The sequence below is a fragment of the Pyrgilauda ruficollis genome, unplaced genomic scaffold, assembly GCF_017590135.1.
Source record: "Pyrgilauda ruficollis isolate IOZ18807 unplaced genomic scaffold, ASM1759013v1 scaffold25, whole genome shotgun sequence".
NCBI classification, from domain to species: Eukaryota; Metazoa; Chordata; class Aves; order Passeriformes; family Passeridae; genus Pyrgilauda; species Pyrgilauda ruficollis.
The window spans coordinates 10,455,271-10,482,024 of NW_024523822.1; the positions used below are offsets into that span (position 1 = coordinate 10,455,271).

General features: G+C 38.8%; 1 protein-coding gene across 1 annotated transcript in view; it reads right to left on the reverse strand.

The window, feature by feature from the left end:
* LRP12 (LDL receptor related protein 12) overlaps window positions 1-26,132 on the reverse strand; it is a 49,760-nt gene extending 23,628 nt beyond the window's left edge. Inside the window, exon 1 of the mRNA XM_041470594.1 lies at window positions 25,908-26,132. Within this exon, the coding sequence (XP_041326528.1) occupies window positions 25,908-25,986 (79 nt within the window). The 5' untranslated portion in view covers window positions 25,987-26,132. The remainder of the gene's footprint in view (window positions 1-25,907) is intronic.
* Between the last annotated feature and the right edge of the window lie 622 nt (window positions 26,133-26,754).

Genomic DNA, 26,754 nt, shown 5'->3' on the forward strand with positions numbered 1-26,754 from the left:
CTGGAAGCTACACACTGAGAAGATCCTGCCTTCTGTGCTGCCTTTGAAAAACCAGGATAGTTTTTTTTTAAACCAACATCTTCCATCACTTCTGTCACCAGGACTATACCCATCTTCTTCACATCCTTTTATAAATACTTAGAACAAATACAAAACAGAAATTTATGTCAACTTTAACCCTGCAGCTTAAGATATGGCACTTAAGTTAAAAAATTCAAATGGACAAGGATCAAGATAAAATCAAGCATTTAATATACTTTTTCTAAAAAAACCAAAATAAATTCATAAATAGAATATGAAATTTTGAACTAATGGAAATGTATAGATTAAACAAAAGTACGGAATGTGCTTTTAATGGCTTTCTACTAAGGTTCACATGAGTTTGTTGCCACCATTCAGGGTAATATCTCTAAAGACTGCTTGACTGCAATATAAAAAAACACACCCAACTTGTCACTAAATGAGCTGGACTTTTGATAGAATGTTGTACAGCACGGAATAACCTCCAACATTTGAGGTGCCTTTCTGTCTTCAACAAATTTAAAAATCTCACAAGTGTTCAAAGGAGGAATGGTTATGTTCAAAGTTGTTCACCCATTCTTACAGATGTACCCATAAAATTTTATTTTACTTTCACAGCACAAAGCCAGACCTTTTGACCTCCACCACTTTCTTCTGTTCCACTGAAATCCTCTGGGCTGCAATGCCACCTCATCTAAGGAGCAGGCAGAGACAGACAAGTAGTTCCACAGACACTTGAATTAATTCCTTTTGATTCATGTCTCACAGTTGACTGACCACAGAAGCAAGCAAGATTACACTAGGTCTGCCTTCAGGTTTTCCAGCAGTTGGGGAATTTCTCCCCTACAAATCCAAATGAAACTATGCCAAACATCTCATTCCCCACCCAGAAAATCCTGCCACTGTCAAAACATCAGTTCTCAATATCCTGGTTCCAGGACTCCTAAATGTAATCTGGAGAGGTGATCAGAACTATGCAGAAGATAACACCCATAGCCTTGGAAGGTATTTGACTCACTAACTACTTCTGAGTTTCATCACAGGTAGGAGATTAAATACAGGCCAGGGGAGTGGGCTGGCAACAAAGAAAATGTGGCAGACATTTCAACTAAAGAGCAAAGGAAAAGAATGCTTTCACACTTGAAAAACATGACATGTTTGGAAAAATCACCTGCCAAGTTCTATGTATTTGAAATTCAGATAGTAGCAGTGATGCTGAGCCTCACTCTGGAGGCTAACCACAATGCTGCAGCCTTCACTTTAGGATGTTACACCTCTACATCCATCCTTCCCCACAGCCTATGCAGCACAGCTCTCTCAAAATGGGATGAGTATCAGACTCAAAGGATTATGTGCATATAACTTCAGAGCATAAAACTAAGCCTACGGTCCTGATATGAGCTACTCCTTTGATCTGTACCCAAATGCATTTACAAAAAGCATAGCCAAACAGACTCCCAGTTACCTCCACACTCCTATAATTAAGTGCTCCTTAGCAGATTAAACAAGATACCCTTCTGCTCTAAATATATATATATATGACCTTGAAGGCTTAGGACAAAGAACAAGTTTACCTAAATAATGAGACAACAAATAATAACTCTTAAATGAAGCAGTTTTGATTTCAAATTGACTAAAATTAGTAATACTAATATAATATGCTGAAATGATAAACAGTGCAAAAGCACACACAAAGATCTGCTACATGCAACTTTGTCCACTGTGATTGTAAAATCAAACTCTAACTTCAGTTTGAAATAATCATGTATCTTGAGACTGAATTAAATCCAGATGGTGTTTTACAGAAAAATTGATTGTTGAAGTGAAAAAATGAAAAGAAAAAAAATAATAGTAGCAAAGGTTATTTAAGTCACCTTTATTTCTGCTGTTACACTAAGTAGTTACTGTCCACAAAGAAAAATCACATACACCTATCTCCATTGAAGCTAAAGTCTTCTGTATCAAGATCAAGCCTGTGCCATTATCCTCAACAGTCAAATTACAACCCCCTATAAATAGAACTGTATAAATTGAAGAAGTGCTGTAACTGAACAGCTATGAAGAGAGAGCTTTTTAACTACCTTGAGTTAAAAGGCACATGTTAAAAGCATAATGAATGCTACATAAGCAGACTGGACAGGGTATTTTTCTTGAACCACAATTATCAAGGGCAAGAGATCAACAACAGTTCCTGCATATTATGTGTTTCTAAACACCCTTTATCGTGATATGTGTTCAACTTGCTCTACTTTAAACAATGTATTTCATGACCAAACATCCTTTCTTCATCCTACTCCCAAAATTCCTTCCCATCCTGTACCTTACAAAGCTGCCTCTTGTCCTGAAGTTACTTTGCACCATTCTTCACTAAGTTTTGCTTCTAAATAACCAAAATAAGGGTACTATATGCTTTCAAGAACAAATTGGTGCTGTCTTCCATATCACCTCACTAAAAAACCCCTTAGCAATGGTGCTTTGACTACTGAGTACAAAAAATAAAAATAACCCTCTTCATCTACAGATACGGGAGCTGGAAAATCCATGATGCCTCTGCAATATCAGGCCTCTTGGAATGACCCTTTTTGATAGCACATTTTGTGACAGTCCTAGCCATGGCCCGCTTCCTGCAAACACCTAAGCACAGATGAGCAGAAACAAACTTCCACTGAAGAGGATGTGTGTCCTGCTGAACCACAGTCAGGCTCCTCTGTCAAGCCTGCAGAAAAGTGGCAAAGGCCACGGCCTGCCTACCATGCCTGTGGTTAATCCATGGTTAAGATTTCACAGCTGAGAGCAGGGCATGTGTGAGACCAACAGAAAAACAAGTACTACTACTCTTCTTCAGATAAACTAGATGATCTATAAAGGTTCCTTCCAACACAAATCATTCTATGATAAAAGCATTAGTATTAGCAAAATACTTTATTGAATTACTTATTTGTGGGCCACCTGCAGTTAATGAGCCAAAAAAAAACCAGTTAGGAGCCTTCTCAGTCTTTTGACTCATCATTTACAACCTCATCTCTTGAACACTTTCCTTATATTTGTTAAACTAATGTTCATTTAGAATAAAATGCATCAGCTGCAGGAATTTAAAGCTGTGTCCACAGCCAAGGTATAGGTATATGGCCATACTTCTGCCAAGCTCTCCTGCATTGCAAAAGGATCATTATTCAGCATACTGAAAGTACCCAATGAAAGAAATTACTTTCTGTAATCTGAGGGACATGAGCATGCAAAAAGGACTAGATGTGTTTTTTCCTCATTTATAACCCAGAGTCTCTAAGGTTTCTCCTGTACTTTCTTTTATATCTCTGCACCATGTGTTCTCCAACCACTGCTAAATCGAACTACAGAAATTCAAATTTTCTCTTCCTCAGAAGACAGGAAGAGCCACATGTGCGCTTCAAATTACATGAGTAAAGGAACTGAAAGTGAAGCAAACAGTGGAGCAAAAGGGAAAAAAGTAAGAGCAGTCTAATAGTTTGAAAATTACTCCACAGAACAGTCTGTGAAATAGGGAGTTATTGCTACCAGGAATGCTTCAAACTAAGCTGTGGCACAGCTCAGAACATACAGTCCACTGAAGTCAGGCAACTATTTGTAATATCTCCATATCCAGTAAAAAAGCATAGCAGCAGTATCATTTCCAAATTTCTACAATACCAGTACCAGCTTTTACAGATACCAACATTTTACTATTTTCTGCCTTCTCACAGTTTAGTTTGCAATCACTACATCCCTTCTATTACAGATATGCATGAAATAAAATTTGTTTGTGCACCAATATGTATTTGTATCAACTACTCAGAATAAGATTCACAAAACACAATAACCTCATATTTTCCTGTCTTCACTGACCTTTTTTACATAATCTATTGCACTTTGACCACTAGTTTTTGTCCTACACCCAGCTGCTGCTTACTTCCTTGACAAAGGGCAATATGCAACTCATGACAGAAGGCAATTTAAAAAGCATCATGAGACGGGATGATATTGACTTTTAGGAATTAAATGATCAATAATCTCCACTGCAGCTGAAGAATCTCCAGAAGAGTTATTGACAAATTTTATATTATTTATTTTTAAATCAACCGTTTGGCATCAACTAGTCAGGTTTACTTTTTTTTTCCCCTTATTTCCTTAGGGCTAAGTACTGGAGTCAACAGAATTTCAGGTGATCATTTGTAAATCAGATTTCAAATGCACAGCAAGATGCAAAGTATCCTTTATGTGAGGGATGGATTAAACAACCCTTTATTTTAATATAAAATTACACATGCAATACACAGAAACACTGACATATAGGCATCAGTCAGAATTTTCTATGGAAGGAAAGCAGAGAACAGTGACAACCTTTATTGCAAGTTCCAGTAACAGAAGAACGCTTGCTACAAAGAGGATACAAAAAATATCAAAAATTTTTTAATTAAAAATTTAAAATTTCAAAGAGTGAAAGCCAATGTTCAGACCAAATGAGTAAGTGTTGTATATGCAAACAGTAGCATACCTAATTTTTTTAATTAAGAATAAAAGTGACTAATGGATGAAACTATACTGAAATTGTGGCTTATTTAAATATTTAACAATACAAAATCCAGAAATAACCACATAAAATTTCACTGTAAAAGAAAATAAAGCACAGAATTTGCTTACGATACTCAATGCTGTTATTTTATGTGGCACTATTTTCATTTCAGACCAACTGTGACTTAACTTTATTTAGTAAACTAAGATAAAAACTTAAAGACTCAATTCTGCAATGGAACAATTTCATGTAGGTTTTAGATTTTTTTTTACCATTTACAACAACCAGTATCCACCATTTTCTGCTTTGACAATTATTCTTGGGTATAAAATAATGGGAATGGTGCTGCTGAAAGTCTGCATTGTATACTCAAAACCTGTCTAACATGGTCTTCTACTAATCACTCTCTCACACTGTCCTCTCCTTCTCTCAGAGGAACTTTGTGTACAACATGTAGTTGCATTACACTTTTGAAAAACAGGTCTTTATTCATTTCTTGGTGAATAAAACAGTCATGAAGCTTCCAAATCCACATTTGCTCTAAAAAGCCTAAGCTTCAAAGTTAATCAGCACTTGAATGAACATCACACCTACCTTTATTGCCGTAAGTAGGGCCACAAAGGTGATCAGAGTGCTGGAGCACCTCTCCTGTGAGGAATGGCTGAGAGCTGTGGTTATTTCAGAGCCTAAAGGGGGCCTATAGGAGAGCTGGAAAGGGCCTGTAGTGACAGGACAAGGGGTAATGACTACACTGAAAGAGAGCAGGCTTGGTCTGGATACCAGGAGGAAATTCTTTGCTGTGAGGCTGGTGAAGAACAGAGAAGTTTTCTCCCCATAAAAATGCCCCATCCCTGGAAGTGTTCAGGATCATGTTGGATGGGGCTTAGAGCAGCCTGGTCTAGTGGAAAGTCCCCTGCCTAGCGCACGTGAATTAGATGGTCCTTTACTAGCACAGCCCATTCTATGTTGATATTTTATAATCTGTAACACTGAATTAAAAATCTCAAAAGACAGATGTCTTACTACTTTTACGTTTCTTAGCATTGTAATTATCTCCACACCTAAAAAAAGTCTGCATTCTTTCTTCAAAAATTGACTATTACAATCCATACTCTAAAAATCTAAGTTTGCTACATCAGTGAATGCTTTGCATTTAAAAATTACAAATCTATTAGCTTCTTTACCAAAACATAATACATCCTTTATTCCTGGTAGTTTTATGATGCGAACTTGGGATTTGTCTACATTAGTATTTTGTTTAAGGTAAGGGACATGTTTCTGAATGGATTTCTCTGGGAGGATATGCTCCTGCTTGTAATGGGTACTGAGTTTTCTGGGCCATGCTAGACCTAGCCCAAGAAAAACCCTTTGGAAACCTATAGCACAAACTTAAGTCTTCAGCATAACTTGTTTTGCTTCATGAATCCCCTCTTGCCAGGCTGTGGAACAACACACACCCCAAGCATGTCCTCTACACCCCACAGCTTCAGTGCTGCCAGGGAGGCTCCACCTCAATTTCAGGAATAAGCTCAGCCTCCATAACCACTCAGTATAAACCACATAATCCACAAGTTCTCATTCTGGATTCACTAGGCACTGCATACATTATTCACTAATATTACACCAGTTGTGAATGTCACGGCAACACACATAAGAAATTGTATAAAATTTCCCATCATCTGAGATGTTAGCATAATACAAATTTCGCATAGATGCTGCCAGCTGGTGGAGTCTTAAAACAGAGCCCACAGCAGCATCACCAAACATCAAGCAAATGTTTGGAAGATACTGAAGTATATAAATTATTCACATTCTTGAGCTGTAGGTGTGGCTTCTCAGTCACTTTCCACTCTTTTTGTATTTTGAGTCTGCTACCATTAAAATACATAATTTTAAAGTAGCAGCTAAACTAATTTGACTTAAGGATTTTTGTGTAAAAAAAACCAGCTGAAGCTTCTCAGTTGTTGTTTTAAAAGGCAGGGACAGAAAAGAACCTGACATTATTTTTTATTCTCAGTCAAAAATTCAACAAACTATTTATAGACAGCCCTAATATACTTGGCAGCAAGCAGTGGAAATTGGAAATCTAGCAGAGACACTGGCTCAGCTTCAACAAGATTCCTGATTTTAAGTACATAAGTACTTCTATTCATGTCACACCCTACCCTACTTCTGCCCTGCCAGGTGTAAAAGAGGTTACCTGACTGCCCATTGCCTGAAGGTTGTTCTCAGGTGGTAATCTAACGCAGCACTTGGCATTAGACAGAGAGTAGAAGAAAAACAGACTACTAAACCAAAATAAACAATTCAAACAGTGAATTCAGTCACCTAAATTACAACTAAATCTCAACAAAAAAGATTGAGGAAATCAGAGGAAAAGGGAGTAGATCCAAACTAGCAGGGGAAGCATGAGAGACTATACTGCCTACTCATCCTTAAATGAGCTATGTCCATTACGAGGCTTAGAAGCCTATTCTTAACTGATTAGACCCTATCATTAATTTGAATCCAACACTTTGCCCTCCTATTTGGAAACTTCCACTGCTATACTACTTTAAAAAACAGAAAAAAACCCAAGTTTCTAGCTATTTTAAACAGCTATTTAAAGTATTGAAACTCAGTTATTTTATGAAAGAACTGCTTAGCCCATTTGTACATGTTCAATGGCTGTAACTATCCTTTTCTAAAACCCCCATTTCAGAATTTAAACTACGTCACATTTGAGAAGTGCCAGACTAGGGGAAAATTTTGATGTGTGGGCTGCACAGTGCTTATACAGTAGAGGGAAGAGCAATGCAAATTTGATTCATACTCTTCACATGCTTAGTACTTTTACCTACTGGTTTCTTTAAATTACGGTTGCAGTAAAAAAATTGGTTTTGTTTTTTCATCATGCTAAATTATTTCTCATCTTAATTCTTTCTAAGTACAGGAACAAATGTTAGCACACAGCAATCTATGTAGACCTGGTGTATTGTATTTTAAAAAATTAAAATGAAACCCCATAATCATATACAAACAAAAAGAAGATCTCACTACTCTGTCACAAGTTAGATGGTAACAGCAGGAATTAATCAAGTCATATATTCTTAAAGTACAATACTGCTGGTTATCCTCTTTTCTTCACATGATCTGGGCCTGTGCCATCCTGAAAAAATGCTAACAGAAGAAATTAAATCATTATTCATAAACAATAACTGCAACCATCAAAAACGTATTATAAGGTTGAAGAAATGAAAATATAATCTGCTATTACTCCATGAATCTCTACCAGGAATCCACAAAACATCCAAGCTTCTGGTTCCAGATTACAGTATGACTCAGACTTAGAACAGACTTTTTTTTTCCAAAAAAGACTGAAATAGTGTAGGAGTACTTGGTACTGCAGGGTGGTGGAGAATCACGAGGGTTTTTGAAAAGAAAGAAAACACTGCTCTACTGCTGCACACTTACTAGTGAGCCTACATGTCATGCGCCAAAAAAAAAAAGGCCTAAGATACATCTAGAGAATAATGGTTTCAAAATCCAGAATGCTAACCGAATTCACAAAATAAAGTTACAACATCAATTTATTTCAAGTCTTTATTCAGCAGAAGGTCTAAGATGGCACAATCCAGACAGAGATCAAGGAGAAAATTTCATGGTTCTGATTGAAGCAAAAATAAAGGATTGAGAAATCAAACCATAATTTCCAGATCTGCTATATTCTTTTTGGAATATTGGCCTGAGCAAACCAGGGAATACTGGAGTCAGTGGTATAGTGCTGCTGAGCTTCAACTCCACCTTTATGACAGTAACAATAAATTAGAATTAACTGCAACACATCCCAGCTGAATTCACTGTAGTGACAAAAGTGACATGAAAGCAAGCAGTTTACCAGGAAGGACAATGAAGCAACAGTATATTTACAGCATATTTTGCACATATATCAAATATAAAAATCATAAAAACACTGCATGTTTATTGCATCTAAGAAAAATATCCTCATTTGAAAGATAAAACTGTTCTTTCCTTCTTGCTACTTATTACTAGAAATAAAACTTTGATTTGACACTTTTTTATACTTCTTAATGTGTTTAGTTTTCTTACTGACAGAATTAAAAAGCACTGTAAAGTTCCCAAGAAAACTTGTTTCCTTTAATGTATGAAAAAAAGTTCACAGAAATTACAGACTTTGCAAAGACTTGTGCAGACTTGTTTATGCATATTCTGGTAACTGGAGTTTTTAGACCCCACACACCTATTCACATTGAAACTGAACTTAAACCAAATGTCATGCTGTCTGCCCAGCCACCTTCCAGTAACACAAGACATAGTCTTGGTCCCTTGTTAATGCTTCAGTGAACTAATTAAAGTGTAGCAGTAACCTTGCATAGTGTAACCCTGCACCCATTGTGCAGCCAGTGTGAAAAAGCACAGCCAAAGGGGGAAAGAGCTCCTAAGGCAATGCACCTTTTTTGCCTGTCCCTTCAACATCTGTGAAATAATGCTTTTTTGCATGTAATCGCATGCAAACAACCTTGTGCAAAATTAATTTCATTATTTATCACGAGCTACTTGATCTGCTCTAGTTACAGCAGACAGAAGTGGAGATGTCGCCAAGCTTAAAGACAACCACACCATGTAGGAGCTGCTGTTCTTGCTACTGAAATGACATTGAATTGACATAGTTCTTGCTCTAAGGATGTCAGCAGGGAAATTTCCATTGCTATGATAGGAAAGGCTATTAATTAGCTACACTAACTTTCTAGAGTTGTCTAAACAATACTGCTTATTAAATATCCTCAGGACTTAGGAAGAATAAGAGATGAACTTGCTAGAACTTGCTGGTCATAACATACCACATTCCTCAAAATGTACTGTGAGTCGCAACAAGTAAAAAAAGACGAGACGTTAATAGAAGACAGATGGCCTGCAAGACATGATTTTACCCAGATTAGTAACTTCTTTAAATAAGAACCAGATCTTGAAATTGGTAAAGCATACTCCTAATATTAACATGTGTGCACATACTTGAATGGGTACGCTCAGTACCCATGAAAGAATTCTGTGCATGGCAGCCTTGAGATTTTTAGATTCTTTTGTTCAAATAGATTTGATTCATCAAAGCAAACGTGATAAGGGAAATAGCCAACAAAATTTATAATTTAGTAAAAATTATTTTGTCTCCAGTATTTTATTCAATATCTATATTCTTATTTGAGAAAACTCTAGTACAGCTACTGCATTGATTCAAGCCATTGATTCCAAATAGGAAACTCCTGAGAGCTTCATGGATAATTTTTTAGAAGTCTAGAAACCGTCTATATGTATTAAAAAAATTTTAAAGCCAATAGACAAATAGGTGCATATCACTAAGACCCAAATGCTCTCCCTCTCTTTCAAAAGATCTTTTCCTTTTTTCCTCCTTCCCTCCCATGCTATCTGCTATAAATCCTGTAATTCTTGTCCTGCAAGAATAATGCTGGTGCTGTACTCACATATGAGCATGAGTATACCTGTTTCATTTCAAACACCATGGAGTATCTTAGAAATAAATTTTCAAAATAAATTTGTGATAAATTTGGAGTCTTCTTTATTTGGCTGATGATACAGTAACATACCACTACATGGCTATTTTCCCTGTAACAGTACAAATAAGCTTTTCTCATTATTACAGCTTTATTGTGTCAGGAACTCTGCAAACAAGAAAAACAACTCTTGCTCCACAGAACTCATTGCTTTGTAAAAACTGGAAATCTCAGCCCATCATGTTCCAAAACATAATCAAATAGCAGTGCTTTACAGGAAGCACAGCAGAGATAGGTGGGGTTAAAGAAAGCACATATTAAAGAAAGCACATATTATGACTTTGTGTTTCCCATGGACAGAACTACCCAGGTGGTGGGAAGTACAAAGGAAAGAATGACTAGGCTTGAGTAATGTTCATAAGTGATAAAGCTATCAGTACTAAAGAAACACAGAACAACAGCAGAGTAAAACCAAGTGAAACAGAACTGACATACAGCTATCCTGTGCTAACAACTATCTCCTCATTGTGCTTCACCCTCCCTCTCTCTCCCGAGTCACTGAGAAAAAAGGACAAAATTCTGAGCACCAAAGGGAAAGGCTTTCACGAACATTTGGAAATCCTGAATTACATTGGTTGTCCTGGAGGTAGTAATGGAGACAAGAGAGATTATGTGAAAACACTTTTAATACAGTAATTGTAAGATAAGGACAGTTAACATTACCACCTTTATATGCGCTGGAAACAAGTGCACTTCTGACAGCCAGAATACTGTTTCTCTTATTGCACAGGACTGCAGGGTACTACAGCTGCTTGCCATGGGGGCTCCCCGTAGTTAGAAAAGATAAACACAATCTTCTACTATCAGCGACTACAAACATGAGTGTTGGATAGTACTATGACTCCACAACTGCAAAATAAAGAAAAATAAAATCCTTTCTGTAGTGCTAGATAAGGATTTGACTAGATAGACAGTTTAGGCAGCTGCAGTTCAGCAGAGTACAGCACAACCTCAAGACAGCCATAGTATACCTAACACTGGTAGAAGAGAACACAACAAAGTCTATTTCAAAACACTTAAGAATGTAATTTTCCACTATCAAACTACATTCCTGAGACTCACAAATTACCCCTGAAAAACTATAATGGTCTTAAAGTAGACACACAAGTAATTTGCTATATGGATTCTGGTTTTGCCTTTTTAAATAGCAAGTATTTGTCACAGAAACTTTAGGATAACAATTACTCACATCGTTCACATGCTATCGTTTACAAATGAAGGCTTGTTTGTATGACCCTAAAGGCACTTTCTGTGCCTACTCTCAGTAGTCGGTAAGAGAAAGTCTCACATTTTATGGGTCACAAAACCTCAAATGTTATTATATTACAGTAGCTCTAAGCCTTCAAGAATCTTTCATTCTTTTTTGTGACATGAAATTTGAACTACATCCAGATTTCCTTCTTAAATATGCACAGATATTCCCATCTGTCTGTCAACTACATCCATGTAGTCCTGGGCAGCAGAACCATAATTTCTATCAAAGTGCTTTGCAAGGAGTTGGAAACATCCATAAAATTCATGATACATGTTTATCTCAGGGTCAAATTAACTCAAATGTGGTGGTACATTGCACTCTGAACCATCATGTTTTAGATGTCATTTCACTGCAATTCAAAAGAGCAAAGAGGTTTTCAGAAGTTAGGTAGTTGAAATAGGTGCATTTATAGAGGTGTGAATTGGCCCACTCCCCCTTTTTCATTCAGTTACCAACTGAATGGAAGAGCCTATGAAATAAGCTTCCTCCTTTCACTGAAACACAGCCATATTTGGAACCATGCCATCTCCCTCAGCATCAACACGGCCAGCATGAGGCTGCCCACTTCTAATACTCCTGTTCTCAGGCTCACCCACATGGCCTGTCCCACCAGCAGAACTAGGAAAGGAGGTTCAAAGAAACTTGCCTACCAGGGATGAGCACTGGGAAAACCAAAGAGCATCACACTGCAGTGCTCTGAAAAACCCTACCAAACCATCAGTTCCCCAGGGAGGGAAAAGCAGCCCATGAGTAACACACACACACACAAACACACACGCATTTGCTCTAGGGGAGGCTTCCAACGACAAAAGCACAAATAGGAAGAGAGGTTTAAACATAGTAAGATAAATTAACACCTTGGACAAGAGAATGCCATCTAACAGGTATTTCCAAAATCCTTATCACCACATACCCTTACATTCATAGTTATAATTACCTTCCAGTATACTATCCCTACACCTAGTACACCTCATCTCTTTGACACAAGCTCTTCTGATCTGTGCTTTTCTTGATCAAAAAACATTCTCACTACTTGTTTACACAAGTCATTAACTTCCTAAGGGTATTTTAAAACAACTATTTCTTTCTGCAATCTAGCTTCCTAAAAAGAACTTATTAAAATATATGGGATAATATATTAAAAAAAAATACTCTCTCTGTAGAAAACCCTGACAAGAATGATTCTGATGACTGATTGTCAAGTTACTATGTAACTGCCTGCTCCTTTGTCCATCCAGTTGACAACCTCATTCTCAAAAGGCCACTTCAGTTGCTTAATTTGAGCATATTCACTGTTACCCAACAATGTAACTATTAATTCAATCTTCACTTCCTGTGGATCACTCAGCTGTGCATATCTGCACACTCCCCACAACTTCCAAACACTTTGGACTATTTCTATGTTTGGCAAAAGAGTAACAGTACCAAAAATCCAGTTAATAAAAATTTAAACAAAAAACCCTTATATTTCTGTATGTTTTCAAACACAGAGGTTTCATTGTAGATTTGTTACTAAGTGTAACAGATTCCACATAGAATACAGTAATTCATGATAAAGAATATTCTACCTCTGCTTCCAAGAAAACATATGTGGTCCGAAGGAGCTCTTTAAGTGGCAGCAGCAGATCATCACTAAACCTCTTAAAGCACTCTGCATCCACTCACTTAAACACAGCTGAAATATACAATAGACTGTTTTTCTAACGAGCAGATGAGAGGAAATCAGTTGTTAGTAACATCTGTAAAACCAGACAAGGATAAGAGCTGGAGCTTTAAATAAAGTAGAACAGACACTGCTCTGAAAGTAGCCTATTTCCACTTCCACAACAAAAACTCAGTAACTGGGTATTTCCCAAAAGGATGCTGTTGGCATTTAAATAATTTAGGACAACTCTTTATTCTGTATCTTCCCTCTAAGGGCCAGACTAATCTGCCTACACTGAGAATTGAGACTTCTCTGCAGAGGAGTTCAGATCATTAAGTCATGCTCCTGTTGCCTCACACTCCTTTAATAAGCCTGCCTTTTCCCACACTGACTCTGCCTTAAATTACGCCAAACCGAGACTCCCCAGTTCATTCACACAGAATCAGTACAGGTTCAGAAATGTGGAGTAACAAACTCTAGGCACGCACAACCATGAAACAGCTACTTATTTTCTGTGCTCCAGCTTCCACCTTGCTCAACATACTTTACAGGAATACTGTCAGTATTAGTCTATCTTAATAATAAAACTTTATTTAGGTAGTAAAGAGCTTTTAGGAGACTATACAAAAAATATATTAAACCAAAATATTTACTGAAGGTTTGTTACCAACCATGTCCCATCTTGGAGCACAGTAAATTCAGATGCAAGTGACGTTTATAGCATGCTTCTGGAGTAAGCCTATTTTTTTAAGAAGGAAATCCAGTACCAGCAAGTCACCACTAGGTACATACATGTTCCTTTATAAAGAGACCACATGTGAAATTAACACCAACTAGGGAAAGAAACAACAGCCATTTGTTGGGACACTCAGATTCAACCTGTGTATGACTGGGAAAAAAAATCCAAAACAACAAAACAAAAACCCCAAACAAACAAAAAAAAAAAAAAAAAACACAAAAAAAAAAAAAAGAAAAAAAAAACCATAGCATTTTTTTAAAGAAAGGGTTGAAAAGAATGCTTTGGGAAAAGAGCTAACTGAAAAATATATTACTTTCTTATGTTATTAGCATTTACCAAACTTGACAGGCAGTTGAATTCTTCTGGATGTAGATTCTTTTCAATGCACATGAAAAGCATTGCTACAATTTTGCATTGATGAAAGCAGATTACACCCCTTACAATTCCTTACTGGTAACTTTGCTTAATGAATAATAATAGTAAGTCACAGTTTAAGGGCATTGGCTTTGCTGCGTGTTGGCTCTTTGAGAAACAAAAAGGGTATCTCTAGAAGAGATTCAGTTCTGGAAAACAAATAGAAAGGAAACCTGGAATATTTCATTGTACCAGAGTTTTTCATTCCTCATCTGTTATTGATGGTAGACATATATACAACTTTTTAAAATTAGGGAGAATTCACAAGTTGGTAGAGATTACAAAACTGAAGAGTAAGGTTTATTTGTGATAAAGCAGATGTTGTGAAGACAGCATACTTGCAAATTCTTACACTGTTTATAGTTGACTCTGATTGTTATCCACTTGACTATTTACTCCCTTTTCTTTCTGGATCATCTGCAGAAGTCAGATGACTTCTCAGAGGCTCAGCAGTGACATTACACGGCAAATTTTAGATGGAATCTGCCATTATCAGTGTTACGGCACCAAGACAATGTGATTTCTCAAGACATTTGTGTATTCACTCAAAGTCCTTGAGCTGGTTCAGTCCCCAGAAGGTACCTGATTAGGCTTACTGTGGCCAAAGGCAGCCACACAGATGACATTTCTGTTGGCCTTTGTCCTCACCACTGTATAGGTGTCGCAAATGAGTGGTTTGTGTTTTTTTAGATGATTGTGGATCATGCCACAATCAGTGATACTTTATTCTGCGTATAAAAGGTTCCAAGGTTCCAATAGCTACAGCTTTCCTTTTTGGGAAATGTAGCTGGAAGAGGAGGTTTCAATGCATTAATTCAGCTGTAAAATAAAGGGTAAAAAAATACTTTCATTTTACATACATTTCACTCTATTAAAAGCCAACCTGATAACAAATTTCAGCACTTGCTCCTACGGCCTTTTTAAAGGGAGGCACTGAATTTTAAAATAGCAAAAAATGTGACACAGCATGGTGACAAGTACAAGATCAATGTCAGACATAATGCCTACATGTTCAAATTCCTATTTATCTGCCTTTATATAATGAAGTATATTGCTAATTTAAGTACATATCATTCCTGTTTAAAAGCAGATTTCCAGATCTGGGAGAAAAGCACTCCCAGGACAATGGAACGCCATAAAGTGCAAACCAAACTCTGATTACCTGTCTAAATAAATTTAAGTACCATCAAGACATTTCAAAAATACATCAAAGTACAATGTATTCCAGTACAGGCATAAAGGAGTTGCTTAGTAAGAATCTAACAGCATGATCCTTATGTTCATAGCAGTAATTTATACATCACATTCAAACAAGTTCAAAGCTGGTTCAGACCTCCTTACAATCACAGTAACTCATCTCTCTCAGAAATTGTTTGATGTGATCATTTTAGTTGAGCAACACACATACCTGAGAAACTGTGCATGTTTATTTCAAATCAGGTACTTTGAACACTTTATTTGCTTCCAAATATGGATGGTCAGTAAGACCTCACATTAAAAACTTAAATTCAGCTTTATTTTAATCATCAATCATTTCTGAAAGCTTTTACATTTTAGGCCAAATTCCTTCATGATCAACACTTTAAACTGCTATCTCAGACTTCAGATAGACCTCCTTTGTAAAGCTGCAAAATACAGATGGTTTCAGAAAACTGGTGAAAGGAAGTCAAACACAGACCTATCCACTTAATTCTCACACATATTTCCTGGCTTCCATGCTTTTACTTAACATTTTAAGACTGATGTACAGCTGAATATTTCAAGATATTAATTTTTAAAAAGTCACTATCAAGCACAAATAAAACTTTCTGTTCCATACGAGTGAGGGATGTCTCTCAACTCCCCATCAATGACCTTAACTTTACTCTCTGGGCACATCTGACTTGAAGGATATCATCACTGTGTAGGACAGCTGCACTGCTGCTCCTACTACTCTGCACAGTTAGAAAATAGGATCGCTTATTCCAGGAAAACTCCACATGGACCCTAAAAGTACCTATACTGGGTTTACATGGTCAGGTTTTGGGGGTTACAGGAGCTGGCTTTCTGCAAGAATATGCTGGAAGCTTCCACTCTGTCCAGGAGAGCCAATGCCAGCCAACTCCAAGACATGTTCTGCGGGCCAAGGCTGAGCCCATCAGAAACAGTGGTAAAGCCTCTGTGATAACTTATTCAAGAAGAAAAAAAAAAGTCATTGTGCAGATGTAATTGTGGCCAGACAAGAGCAAAGTGAGTACATGTGAAAGGAACAACTTTGAAGACACCAAGATCAGTGGAGAAGAAAGGGGAAGGTACTCCAGGCACTGGAGCTGAGATTCCTCAGCAGACCATGGTGCCGCCAGCCCATGGTGAGGCAGCCCATGGAGGACCACAGGGATGCAGAGATCCACCTGCACCTGTGGAGGAGACCCACACTGCAGCAGGTGGATGTTGAGAGGAGCCTGTGGCACCATGGGAGGCCCATGTTGGAGCAGGCTCCTGGCAGGGATCTGCAACCTCGTGGAGAGAGAAGCTCACACTGGAGGTTTCCTGCTAGGACTTGTGACCCTGTAGGGAATCCAGGCTGCAGTAAGCTGTTCTTTAAGGTCTGCACCCCAAGGAAGAATGCAGCAGTTCCACTATTGCCCATGGAGAACTGGAGAAGTTCATGGAGAGTTGTCTCTGAACACTACACTGAAGCAGAAGAAGGACCCCTCTCCCTGAGCAGCACCAGGGATGAAATGACCTAACCCCTATTCCCTGGCTCCCTGTGCCACTGGTGGGGATGAGGTAGAGCTAAGAAAAAGGGAAGGGTGTTTTAAGGTCTGTTTTTACTTTTCTCATTTTCCTGCTCCAATTTTGTTTAATTCAGTTAATATCTCTAACTCGAGTCTGTTTGGTCTATGACAGTATTTGGTGAGTGAGCTCTCTCAAGGACCTTATCTCAACCCATTAACCCTTTGTTATACATTCTCTACCCTGTGCAGCTGCAGAAGGGAGTTAAAGAGTGGCTTTTGTGGGTGTCCGGTATTCAGTCAGGATCAGCCCACTACAGTTCTACACACAAGCTTTGCAATTCCAACTGACAGTGGGGGACAGTGCTCCTCCCTACGGCAAGACAACAATGGTACAGGTCTTTCCCTCAAGCCTTACTCATCTACAGTGTGAAGGCAAAAGGCCTCTATACTATCCCACATTTCCACAATGGATGAGGAAAACTGGAAAGCTAGTATTGTGGACTTAAAAAGAGGTTAGTAACATTATTACTCAGCTGTGGTATATTGGGATTGTCATTTGCATGAGAACTGTGATACCACTGAGGCTTTGTTACAGTGTGCATAGATGACAGACACAACAGATAATTTAAAATCTGGAATTGAAGCGAGTCAAACTACATGATACCCAGGCAACAGGCACTGGAAACAGCATTAGCTGGATCAGCAACAACAGGGAGGTAGGTCATTAGTAACTGGACTCTATAAACATGCAGCTCCCAGGCACATCCTGCAGTAAAGCTCCTGGAGTGCAGAAATGCCAAATGCCAGTATCAGCCAGAAAAGGGATCACATAAAGGAAGCTTAAAAATATTGACGAAAGCCATTTACTGAATTACAAAATGTTCAAAGATCTCTACTTGTTTATTCACTTATTTGCTAAAGAACAGGTCAAATGTAAGAATCTAAAGTTCCTGTACTACCTCTCTGCCTGAGAATACTTGGATAGCCAGAGATCAATACCTCAAGCAATTTACAAGCTCTTTCTGGATTCAAACCCTTTTTTTCCCTTGCCCATAAGAGTAACCTCTTAGACTGATTAGATGCTCACTCAGCCACCATAACGCCCTCAAAATAAAAGGATGGTTCCTTTCCTCCCCTCTATTTGCCCAACCTCATAAAAACCAGCTCTTCTTGTAGACATCTTGGCCTCCTATTCCACTCTGAAGAACAGTTCTGCCACCTTTAGCTGTGAAGGCTCCTTAAAAAGACATCTCAGTCTTTACCTTCCTTGCCATCCCAGCTCTCCTGTCTTCATGAATCTCTCCAACCACAGACACCATGATGAACGTTAGCCATGGAACTGACTGCTTGTTCAGTACCTTTAGATAGGAAACATGACAAATGGGAGGTGCCCTGACAAGGGAAGCTATTTCTGCTAATTATACAATCACCCAAATCCATCCCTGTCAGTGCTTCCAGCTGCAAGTTGCTGTGATCAAGTCATGTGTCTGATGTCATTCATCTTCCTGACTTAAGAGCAGACATCTCTCTCAGATAATTTTAACTGATATTTAGATCATGGAAAGGACATATGTTCTTTCCCCATACTTTAAAAAAACTACAAATTGGAAAAAATGAAATATGTATTCTCTCAATTCCAGTTACCAATATTTCAATGTGGTTTAAACACACATTTTGAGTTAAATCCCTGTGCACTCTCCCTAAGCACTTCTCTAGAAGACAGCAAATGGAAAAATGTAATTCTTTAGTAATATGAAGAGCAGGCTGAAGTAAATACAACAACATTACAAACAAAAAATGCATCTTAATTAGGACTCTAAAATTAATCTCTGTTTGAAAATGACTCTGTTGAACTCTCTGTGCAGGAAATAAGGAAAGGGAAGGTTAAAGTCTCCACTTAAATCTATGTAATAAGAAAAGCACATATATATGGATTTATTTACTGCATGTGATGTATTCTTTATCTCAGTTCCAGTTACTACAATATCCCTAATTTGAGCTACTCCATACAATTTCATAGAAGGAAAACACCCTACCTGGGTATACTAATTCATTGAATTATAATACCCTTTGTGAAGCATAGGAAAAAAGATATTAAGCAAAGTCTTATGAAAATTCATACACAGCTAACATCTAGAAGTCAGAGCATATGAATGTGTGTGCCTTCCCACTACAAGGCACATCAAACAAGATTTCATTTTTCTGTTCTAAACTGCTTGCCTTCAGTTATTGAAAAGTTCTTTCTAAAAGAACAGCTCCTTAAATAAGTAGGATCATTAAATTTTGAAGATACATCATTGACTAGAACAAAATTATTTCTAGTAACACTAAATATAAATTAGAAGAAAATCTTATTTTTTCCCAAAATAACTATTCTCACAATCCTTCTGTACTTACAAAGGAACTTATCTCTATTTCCCAATACATGCATATGAAGCTGGAGTAATAAAACCAAGATATAGGACCCTTTAGCAGACTTTTTTCTTAACTTTTAAATACAAGCAACTTCATTACAGACTTTTACACGCGCCAAAGTGTGCTCACACTGCTTGTTAGAGGATCACTCTACGGTTATATGGCTACAACTGACTTTGCATGTCTGCTCTGGTTACCCACAGCCAGTCCCAGGGGCTTCCACTTAGCAGAGGAAACATCTGCAAGGTTAAGCAAAGGGTAGTCATGAATTACACACAATCAGATGGGTGAAACATGTAGTTTCCATCCTAATATATATAGTTCAAATGTACTTTCCACTCACAGAGAAACACAACTAGTTCACTTTCATTGCTTTGCAGAATTTATGATTTACTAAGTGTGAGCACGTTGAGCTTTCTTGCACAACAAAAAATTCCGCAACCAAATAAATGTATCTGGGAAAGTCCTGTAAGTACTAAAACTCACAAGATGCTTAAGTGAGAAACCACCTTGACTCAAGTTACAAAACCAAATGGCTTTGAAGGGGGGAAGGGAGGTGACTCCCTTCCCCCCTTCAAAACATGCTCTGCTTGTAAGCTTTCTTAATTTTGGGGAGGCTCTTATGTTTGCTTGCTAACTTCCTGACCAGTCACAAAAAGTTGCTCCTCACAAAATAGCTGAAAAAGATATACAGAAATTCCCTCATAACCTAAAATTCAGTGACAGCAGGAAAATACCTAACCTAACCTAAAGATAATAACAGGGAAAAAAATCTAGTACATAGCTATTAAATATGCTAGCCTTGATAAGAGGACATCACCACCATTATTACAATGTACCAAAAGTTAACAGTATATCCAAATTTAAAGCAGCTGTTCAGAGAAACAAGTCCGAACCACAACTTAGACTAGGGCGTTTTTGAAGTGTTTGCACTGATCTGTCAATTATGCTGAATTCAGTAGTTTTAGCTTAGATACTCACAAGAATCAATAGAGTATATTTCAAAGCAATTGTAAAGCTTTGCATAATGAATCATCAGTGAAATAACTGCAGCAAAAAATCAAGTGTACGGAACAAAAAAAGAACAGAGTCAGAACAATACAAATACTTCACAACACTTCAGAGTATGGTATCATACAGCCTGCTATAAACCACTGTGAGCATTTATTTCTACTGAAAGAATAAACACAGGAATTCAAATCTACAACCAAATTTTTTAGTATCCAATGCACTAGTACCCAGTGTTTTCTTAAAACCATGTAAACTATGGAGGCTCAATTTTGCCAACCAACAGATACCTCAAGTAATAACTGGTACTGCAAAAATGCCACAGCTAGTAATTCTGAAATGCATGCCAACTAAAAACATCCCAGGCTGTCAACAAATCACACTCTCTCAATTACTGCCTAGCTAGATATCTCAGTTGTTCCAATATTTTAACATAATCATTAACTATCTGGGACAGTATAAATGGAACACTAAAACTAGAAAACTCACAGACATCTAAGAAAGCAAACCCACACTATTTACACAGTACAAACAGTACTCATGCATTTTCAAAAAACCTGTAAGGAAATTAGTGGATTATATTTAATAAGTATGGAAATAATGTCTACATCTTGGGAAACCTGAATCTGGTAAAAGGTATATAATGTGTGAAGGAATGTACTAATACACCAAAGGCACAAAGTTTAAAAATCTGAGATCTGCTAACAAACCACAAGACCAATAATAATTTTAAGTTTTAGCCAGACCAAGTACAAAACAATAAATATTTAATGCTTAGTTGAAAATAATACTGATACAATTTACATCTATTTGACATTAAAACAACAATGACTGAAGTAAATAATCAAATAGATTCACCTGTAGGGTCCTTCCAACACTAATGCTGTAGAGCTCTTCCTCTCCTAGCAATGACAGAACAGATGAAAAAGCCATCCTCATTACATGCTCTGCTCTGATGACAGGAATGGAGTCAGATGGCTTCCATCATGATTCTGGTTACAAGTACACCTCTGCTCTTTCTCTGGCTGACAGTATTCTCATTTAGTGCATCATAACAATTACACCAACTACCTTATATTCAATTTTCAAACTTCTTGCTATGAGGTTGTTTAGGATATGGGGTTTTTTTTCTTCTCCCCTTGAATGAACTTTGCTTTAAATATTATCCACATGACCTCACAGACATTTTGACTATAGATGCAATATTGGCTCTGAACAGTCAGTTGAACGTGTACATACTTGGACAAGTTGACATACGATTAACTTATTAGACAACATAAATTTCTAGTGTTAAAATTAGGATGTGTTCTCTTAAAGGACTACAAAATTGTTCTAATAAATTAAATGCAGTGGTTTTGCCAATAATACAATTTACAGCTTAGCAAAATATATCTGTTTAGTATATCACAAAATATCACTGAAGACTGACATTCAAGAGTTTAAGATACAGTAATTTATTAAGTCAAGTGATTCCTTTAGGACAGTCTGTTCTGGTTTTAGAGTTCAACTTCTCTAGAAAATGGAATAAACTGGCTGGCAGACTTTAATTGCTTACATGATTCAGGCTATTATTTCAAACAAGGTGAATGAACCCAAAAAACTATTTATTCTTCCTCATTCACGCCATCATTAACAAACTGACACGCAAGTAAAGTTCGGGTCCTGACAAGTGAACTTTTGTGACAATGTTACTTGTCTTCCCTTAGAACCAAATGAAGAATGAGTTATAGACACAGTAGAGTTATCACTTCCAGCAACAACTGTACCACAGAAACCTGGAATGATTCTAATCCAAAATTAAATGTTTTAAAGCTTATGTAAGTGTACTATGTTTTTCTTTAACAGGACAAAATAATATCAGTAGCACTGTACTCTCAGCAGTCTAATATAAAACACTGTTTCAATCACAATTCTGGGGAGTAATCCTTTTATGATCTCCACTAATGTTTCTCAGTCTTTACTGCTTCCAAGGGTACCCACCAAACCAAAAACCAACTTACAGATAAGGATAATTAAGACTGACCTCCTCTGCTGCCACTTCTACTACACTTCTACATTTCTATTGGAACTCTTTTAGTGTCCCCATCCTACTACTGTAAATATTTTTTTACACACATTTACATCTGGAATTCAGAAGCAGGGAGATTAATCTACTGTACCACTGCACTGACTGCCACCAACTGTATAAAACTTTATAGAAATTGCCTGTAGTCTTCTGCTCAGTGTGACGGAAATTCAAATTAATATATGTGGGTGACAAATATACTTAAGACTCCATAAAGTTTGACTTTCCAGAAAACTGAAAAAGCCAAATACCCGTGCTTCCAGACTCCATTGCAAAGCAAAGGAAGGCATGTCCTAGTTTCTACACTGTATCACCTCAGAGACTGTTCATAACTCAGCCTCTGCTCTGAACACCAATCCCTCACAAACTGGTCCTGAAAGTGCTCCATCACAGTACCAATCAGATATAAACCACAAACCTGTCAAGAATTAAACAAATATCAAACAAAATAGTAAAGTTAGAAATTCAGTTCTCTAACTGAAGCTCATGTTACTGCAAAAAAAGAAGTAAGATCAGCATCCCTGGAGGTACTTTAAACATGCATAGATGTGTTGTTCAGGGACATGGTTTAATGATTGACTTGGCAGTGCTGGATTTATGGTTGGACTCTATGATCTTGAAGGTCTTTTCTAACCTACATAATTCTATGATTCCAAGATTTACTTAATTTACAGCTGATCCATCACAGAACTTTGGTTTGAAAAATACTTCCCTCAAGAACAGGACTGATTTCTCAAACAACATTTTTCCCCTAAAATAATTACTTGCACAACATATGGTTCTGTTTTAAACTCAGATAACTGTAATGGCCTTTGAGATAAGCAGAAATGTCTTAATACTTGTCCCAGTAAAAGCTAGACCAGGATTATATAGAGACACATAGGATCAATTACTTCTTGGATATAAAATTCTCAAGGCAACAGGAAGGCTGGAAATATAAACCAAAAGATAATGCTGCCCAATGCACTACCAAGCCGTAATTCTTGTTAGTCGGTGCTATTCCAATATTTCACTCATCAGTATTCCTCCTTCTCAAATTTTTATAATTATAGTCATCATCAGCAAGAAGGTTTGAAAAATTCACCAACTACAGGGAAACAGAGAAACATTCTCTGGAGAGCTCAATGCCCACATAACAACCTTGGTGAATTTAGTATTTTAATTAGCAGAAAATTCTAGACATTTTATCTGTGCATAATGGAAGGCAACTGAAGTGATGCACCATTGCTTTTCCAAGCATGCATTTACCTTGGGTACTGCCTACTGCATTCAAATCCTTAACATAATGATATCTGCAAGGCTCTGCTCAGCATCAACATTACAGTCCAGAGATATGCTGACAGCAGTCTTGATCAAATTCATGTCAATACTAAATCAGTTTAGTTTGGAAGAGCTAAAAGCAGTTGTACAGGAAGTTAAAATGCTTTAATAGGACATAGTTCTCACTCTCACTTTTTTCTCCCAAAATAAATAAACGGGAGAAATCAAAGTGAAAGCTAGAGAAAGCTACACAATAAATACTTGCTTTTGTTTCAGACACTATAGCCTGGGGACAATAAAGGTCCTTTCCTTTGAGCAGTGAAACTGGTCAGAACTTCAGAGATTTTTAACAAAAACTCTTAAGAGAAACTAATTTCTCATGAGGATGAAGTGACACAGTGTGCTGATAAAAATCAGAAGCGCCTTCTCCTTCCTGGTAGTGGCACTAATGGATGGTGATGTGTTTCTTAGCAAGGCAGAAGAAACTTATGAAGCCTTCTTGGCTGAACTTTCAAAAGTCTTGATTAAAGGCCTATGAATAGCGTTATCCAGAAAGAATTTAATTTGGTTGGTTTTTCTCTAACCAAAGACTATGTTTGTGACTTAAGTTTTTGTAAGGGAAATGCTGACTATAACACCTAAGTTACAGTATCACAGATCAAAACATTTTACTTAGGTCAGGCTGATGAGGAATATCAGAATTATAATTTTGACTTTTTTTAATTCTGTGATGAGTGTAATAAAACCAGCACACTGAGTTTCTTAAAAAACCTTTTCACAGAAATTAAATTCGTTTAAGTACATTAAGTATGCAAACAGAACAGCTTAATATATTGAAACCTGAGATTTTGCTACCACTTCCTGCTCCACCATTAGCTAACTCCCTTTCAGTTGCGTTTGTAGTTTACCTTTTGACATGAATTTTTTTTTGCTTTACTTAATATGCATTTAAGACCGGTCAGTATCCCACTTGGTTCATGCAAATATACCCACTCAAAAATAAAACTTTACCAGTGTATCTACAGGTACTGGCCTAGTTGAATCTCTGTTTGAAGAAGCCTTCCTTATTCTTCCACTCATGTAAATATGAAATAGGAAACACTCCTACAAGTTTACGTAGTACCTCTACATTTTTAGAGTTTGGACTGATTGTTACAGCACAGGCATGCACTGGACAAAACACTTTGCAAAGGCAAAACTGAAAGATCTTCATGTTCCAAATACAAGCTTGCTTTTTTAACAGTGAAAGAGATCCCAGTTTCTTATGTTCAATCGCGTGTTTAGAGCAAAGGCATTTACTTCAGAAACTGCTGAAGCAGGGCTTCTGTCGCTGTCCTCCTCAGGGCAAGGCACATGCCCAGCTCTGTGCCAAAGGCTGCTTCTCCTGCTTGAGGCCCATGGACACAACCTATGCTCGACTTCATAAAACAAACACAACTCCCTGAGAAAACATGAGACGACGCTCTTTGTCAAGTATCTGTTTCTGATCTCTCATGTGTTACTGGGCCACCTTTACACTGTAAAAGCCAACCTCAGTACATTTACACAAATATTTTTGATTAGCAGTTTTGTTTTAAAGATGGGTTTATAGTCAGGAATGAATTCTTATTCGGGTATGAACTGCGGACAGGCTGAGCAGAAGCAAAGGTCCCTGGAAGGTCTTCCAGGCCTGCGCTGATGTGTCACAAACTCATCACCAGTGCCAGCCCCCGACTCCGCGGCCCGGAGCGGCCGCCCTGCCCCCGACACCAGGCCTCGCTCGTCCTGGCCGGACGTGGAACATCTCCCAAGCATCCATCCCTATTATCCACAGGCAGCGATTACTCGTGACTCAGAGGATTTGGGGCTGGCTTGTTTGTGCGGCCCCGCGCCAACTCCGGAGTTCCCGGCAACGCACATCTGCGGGAGAGCAAGCCCAGGGCAGCTGGGCCGAATCCCAGAATCCCGGCCGCAGTTTTAAGGACTTCCCAGAGGAGATTTCCGTCCACCCCAAAAATAATAAATAAATAATAAACAACACATAAAAAAATCCCAAACAAAACAAAAAACCCCGAAGCGAATTTTGGAGCAGTCGAGTTCGGAGGAGACGGGGCTGGGGGCAGAGAAGGTAAGTACGGGGACACCAGCCGGCCGTGGCGGCGGTGCTGAGAGGCTCCGGGGACCCCGCCGAGGCCGGCCGGGAGAAAGGCCGCTTTGTTCCCCCTCCCCCGCGGCCGACTCCCGGCCCGCGAGCCGGAGGCGGACGGGCGGCGTCACTGCCCGGTACCTACCGCAGCAGGAGACGACGAGGAGCAGGAGTTGCGCTGACCTCCAAGCCGGGGAGCCCTCTGCGCTCCCCCAAGGGGCCATAACACCCGCCCGCGGGGAGGCGGCGCGGAGCCGGAGCTGCCACCGCCGCGCCCCCGACACGGAGCCGGAGCTGCCGCCGCCGCCGCAGGAGGGGCCGGCGGCGCCTCGCCCCCTCGCCCGCCGGAGCCGCCGCGGGCCGGGCGGGCGAGCGGGGCGGAGCGGCGGCCCCTAGACGGCGGGGGCGGGCCCGAGCCGCCGCGCTCGGCGCAGCACCGCCCTGCCGGCTCCTCCGGCTCCTCCTTCGTCACCTCCTTCCTCCCCTCCCACTCCGTCGGCGCCGCAGCCGCCGAGCTTTGGCCCGCCCCGTCCCGTCCCGACGAGGCGGCCGCTGCCCGCCGTGGGGGCTGGGCCGCATCCGGAGGAGGGAGGGTGAATGTGCCGGCGGCTGAGCGGCCCAGATCCCCGGCCCACACAGGGCAGCCAGTGGGTGTTTGAGTGCCCTGGCTCTCCGCCCTGAGTAAAACTGCCTGAATCCAAACGCAGGCTGTAAAGCACAGGGGTACTGTGGCAGCTGCTGTGCTTCTGACCTCCAAATCTGCATTTCCACAGTGAGAGCGAAAAATTACCGTGGGAGCACAAAAAAAGTGCGACTGCTGTACATGCAAAATTATGGACCCCATAGAAATTGCTTGTGACGCTTCCTGTTCGATTACAGTTCCTGTTTTCCTGCTGCATAGTCACTTGTTTTCAAAAGCAAGTGGGATTCACAGTACAATTTTGATATTTCGCTTTAATTTTGCTGTGCCTGTTGCAGACCATGAGAAGTGT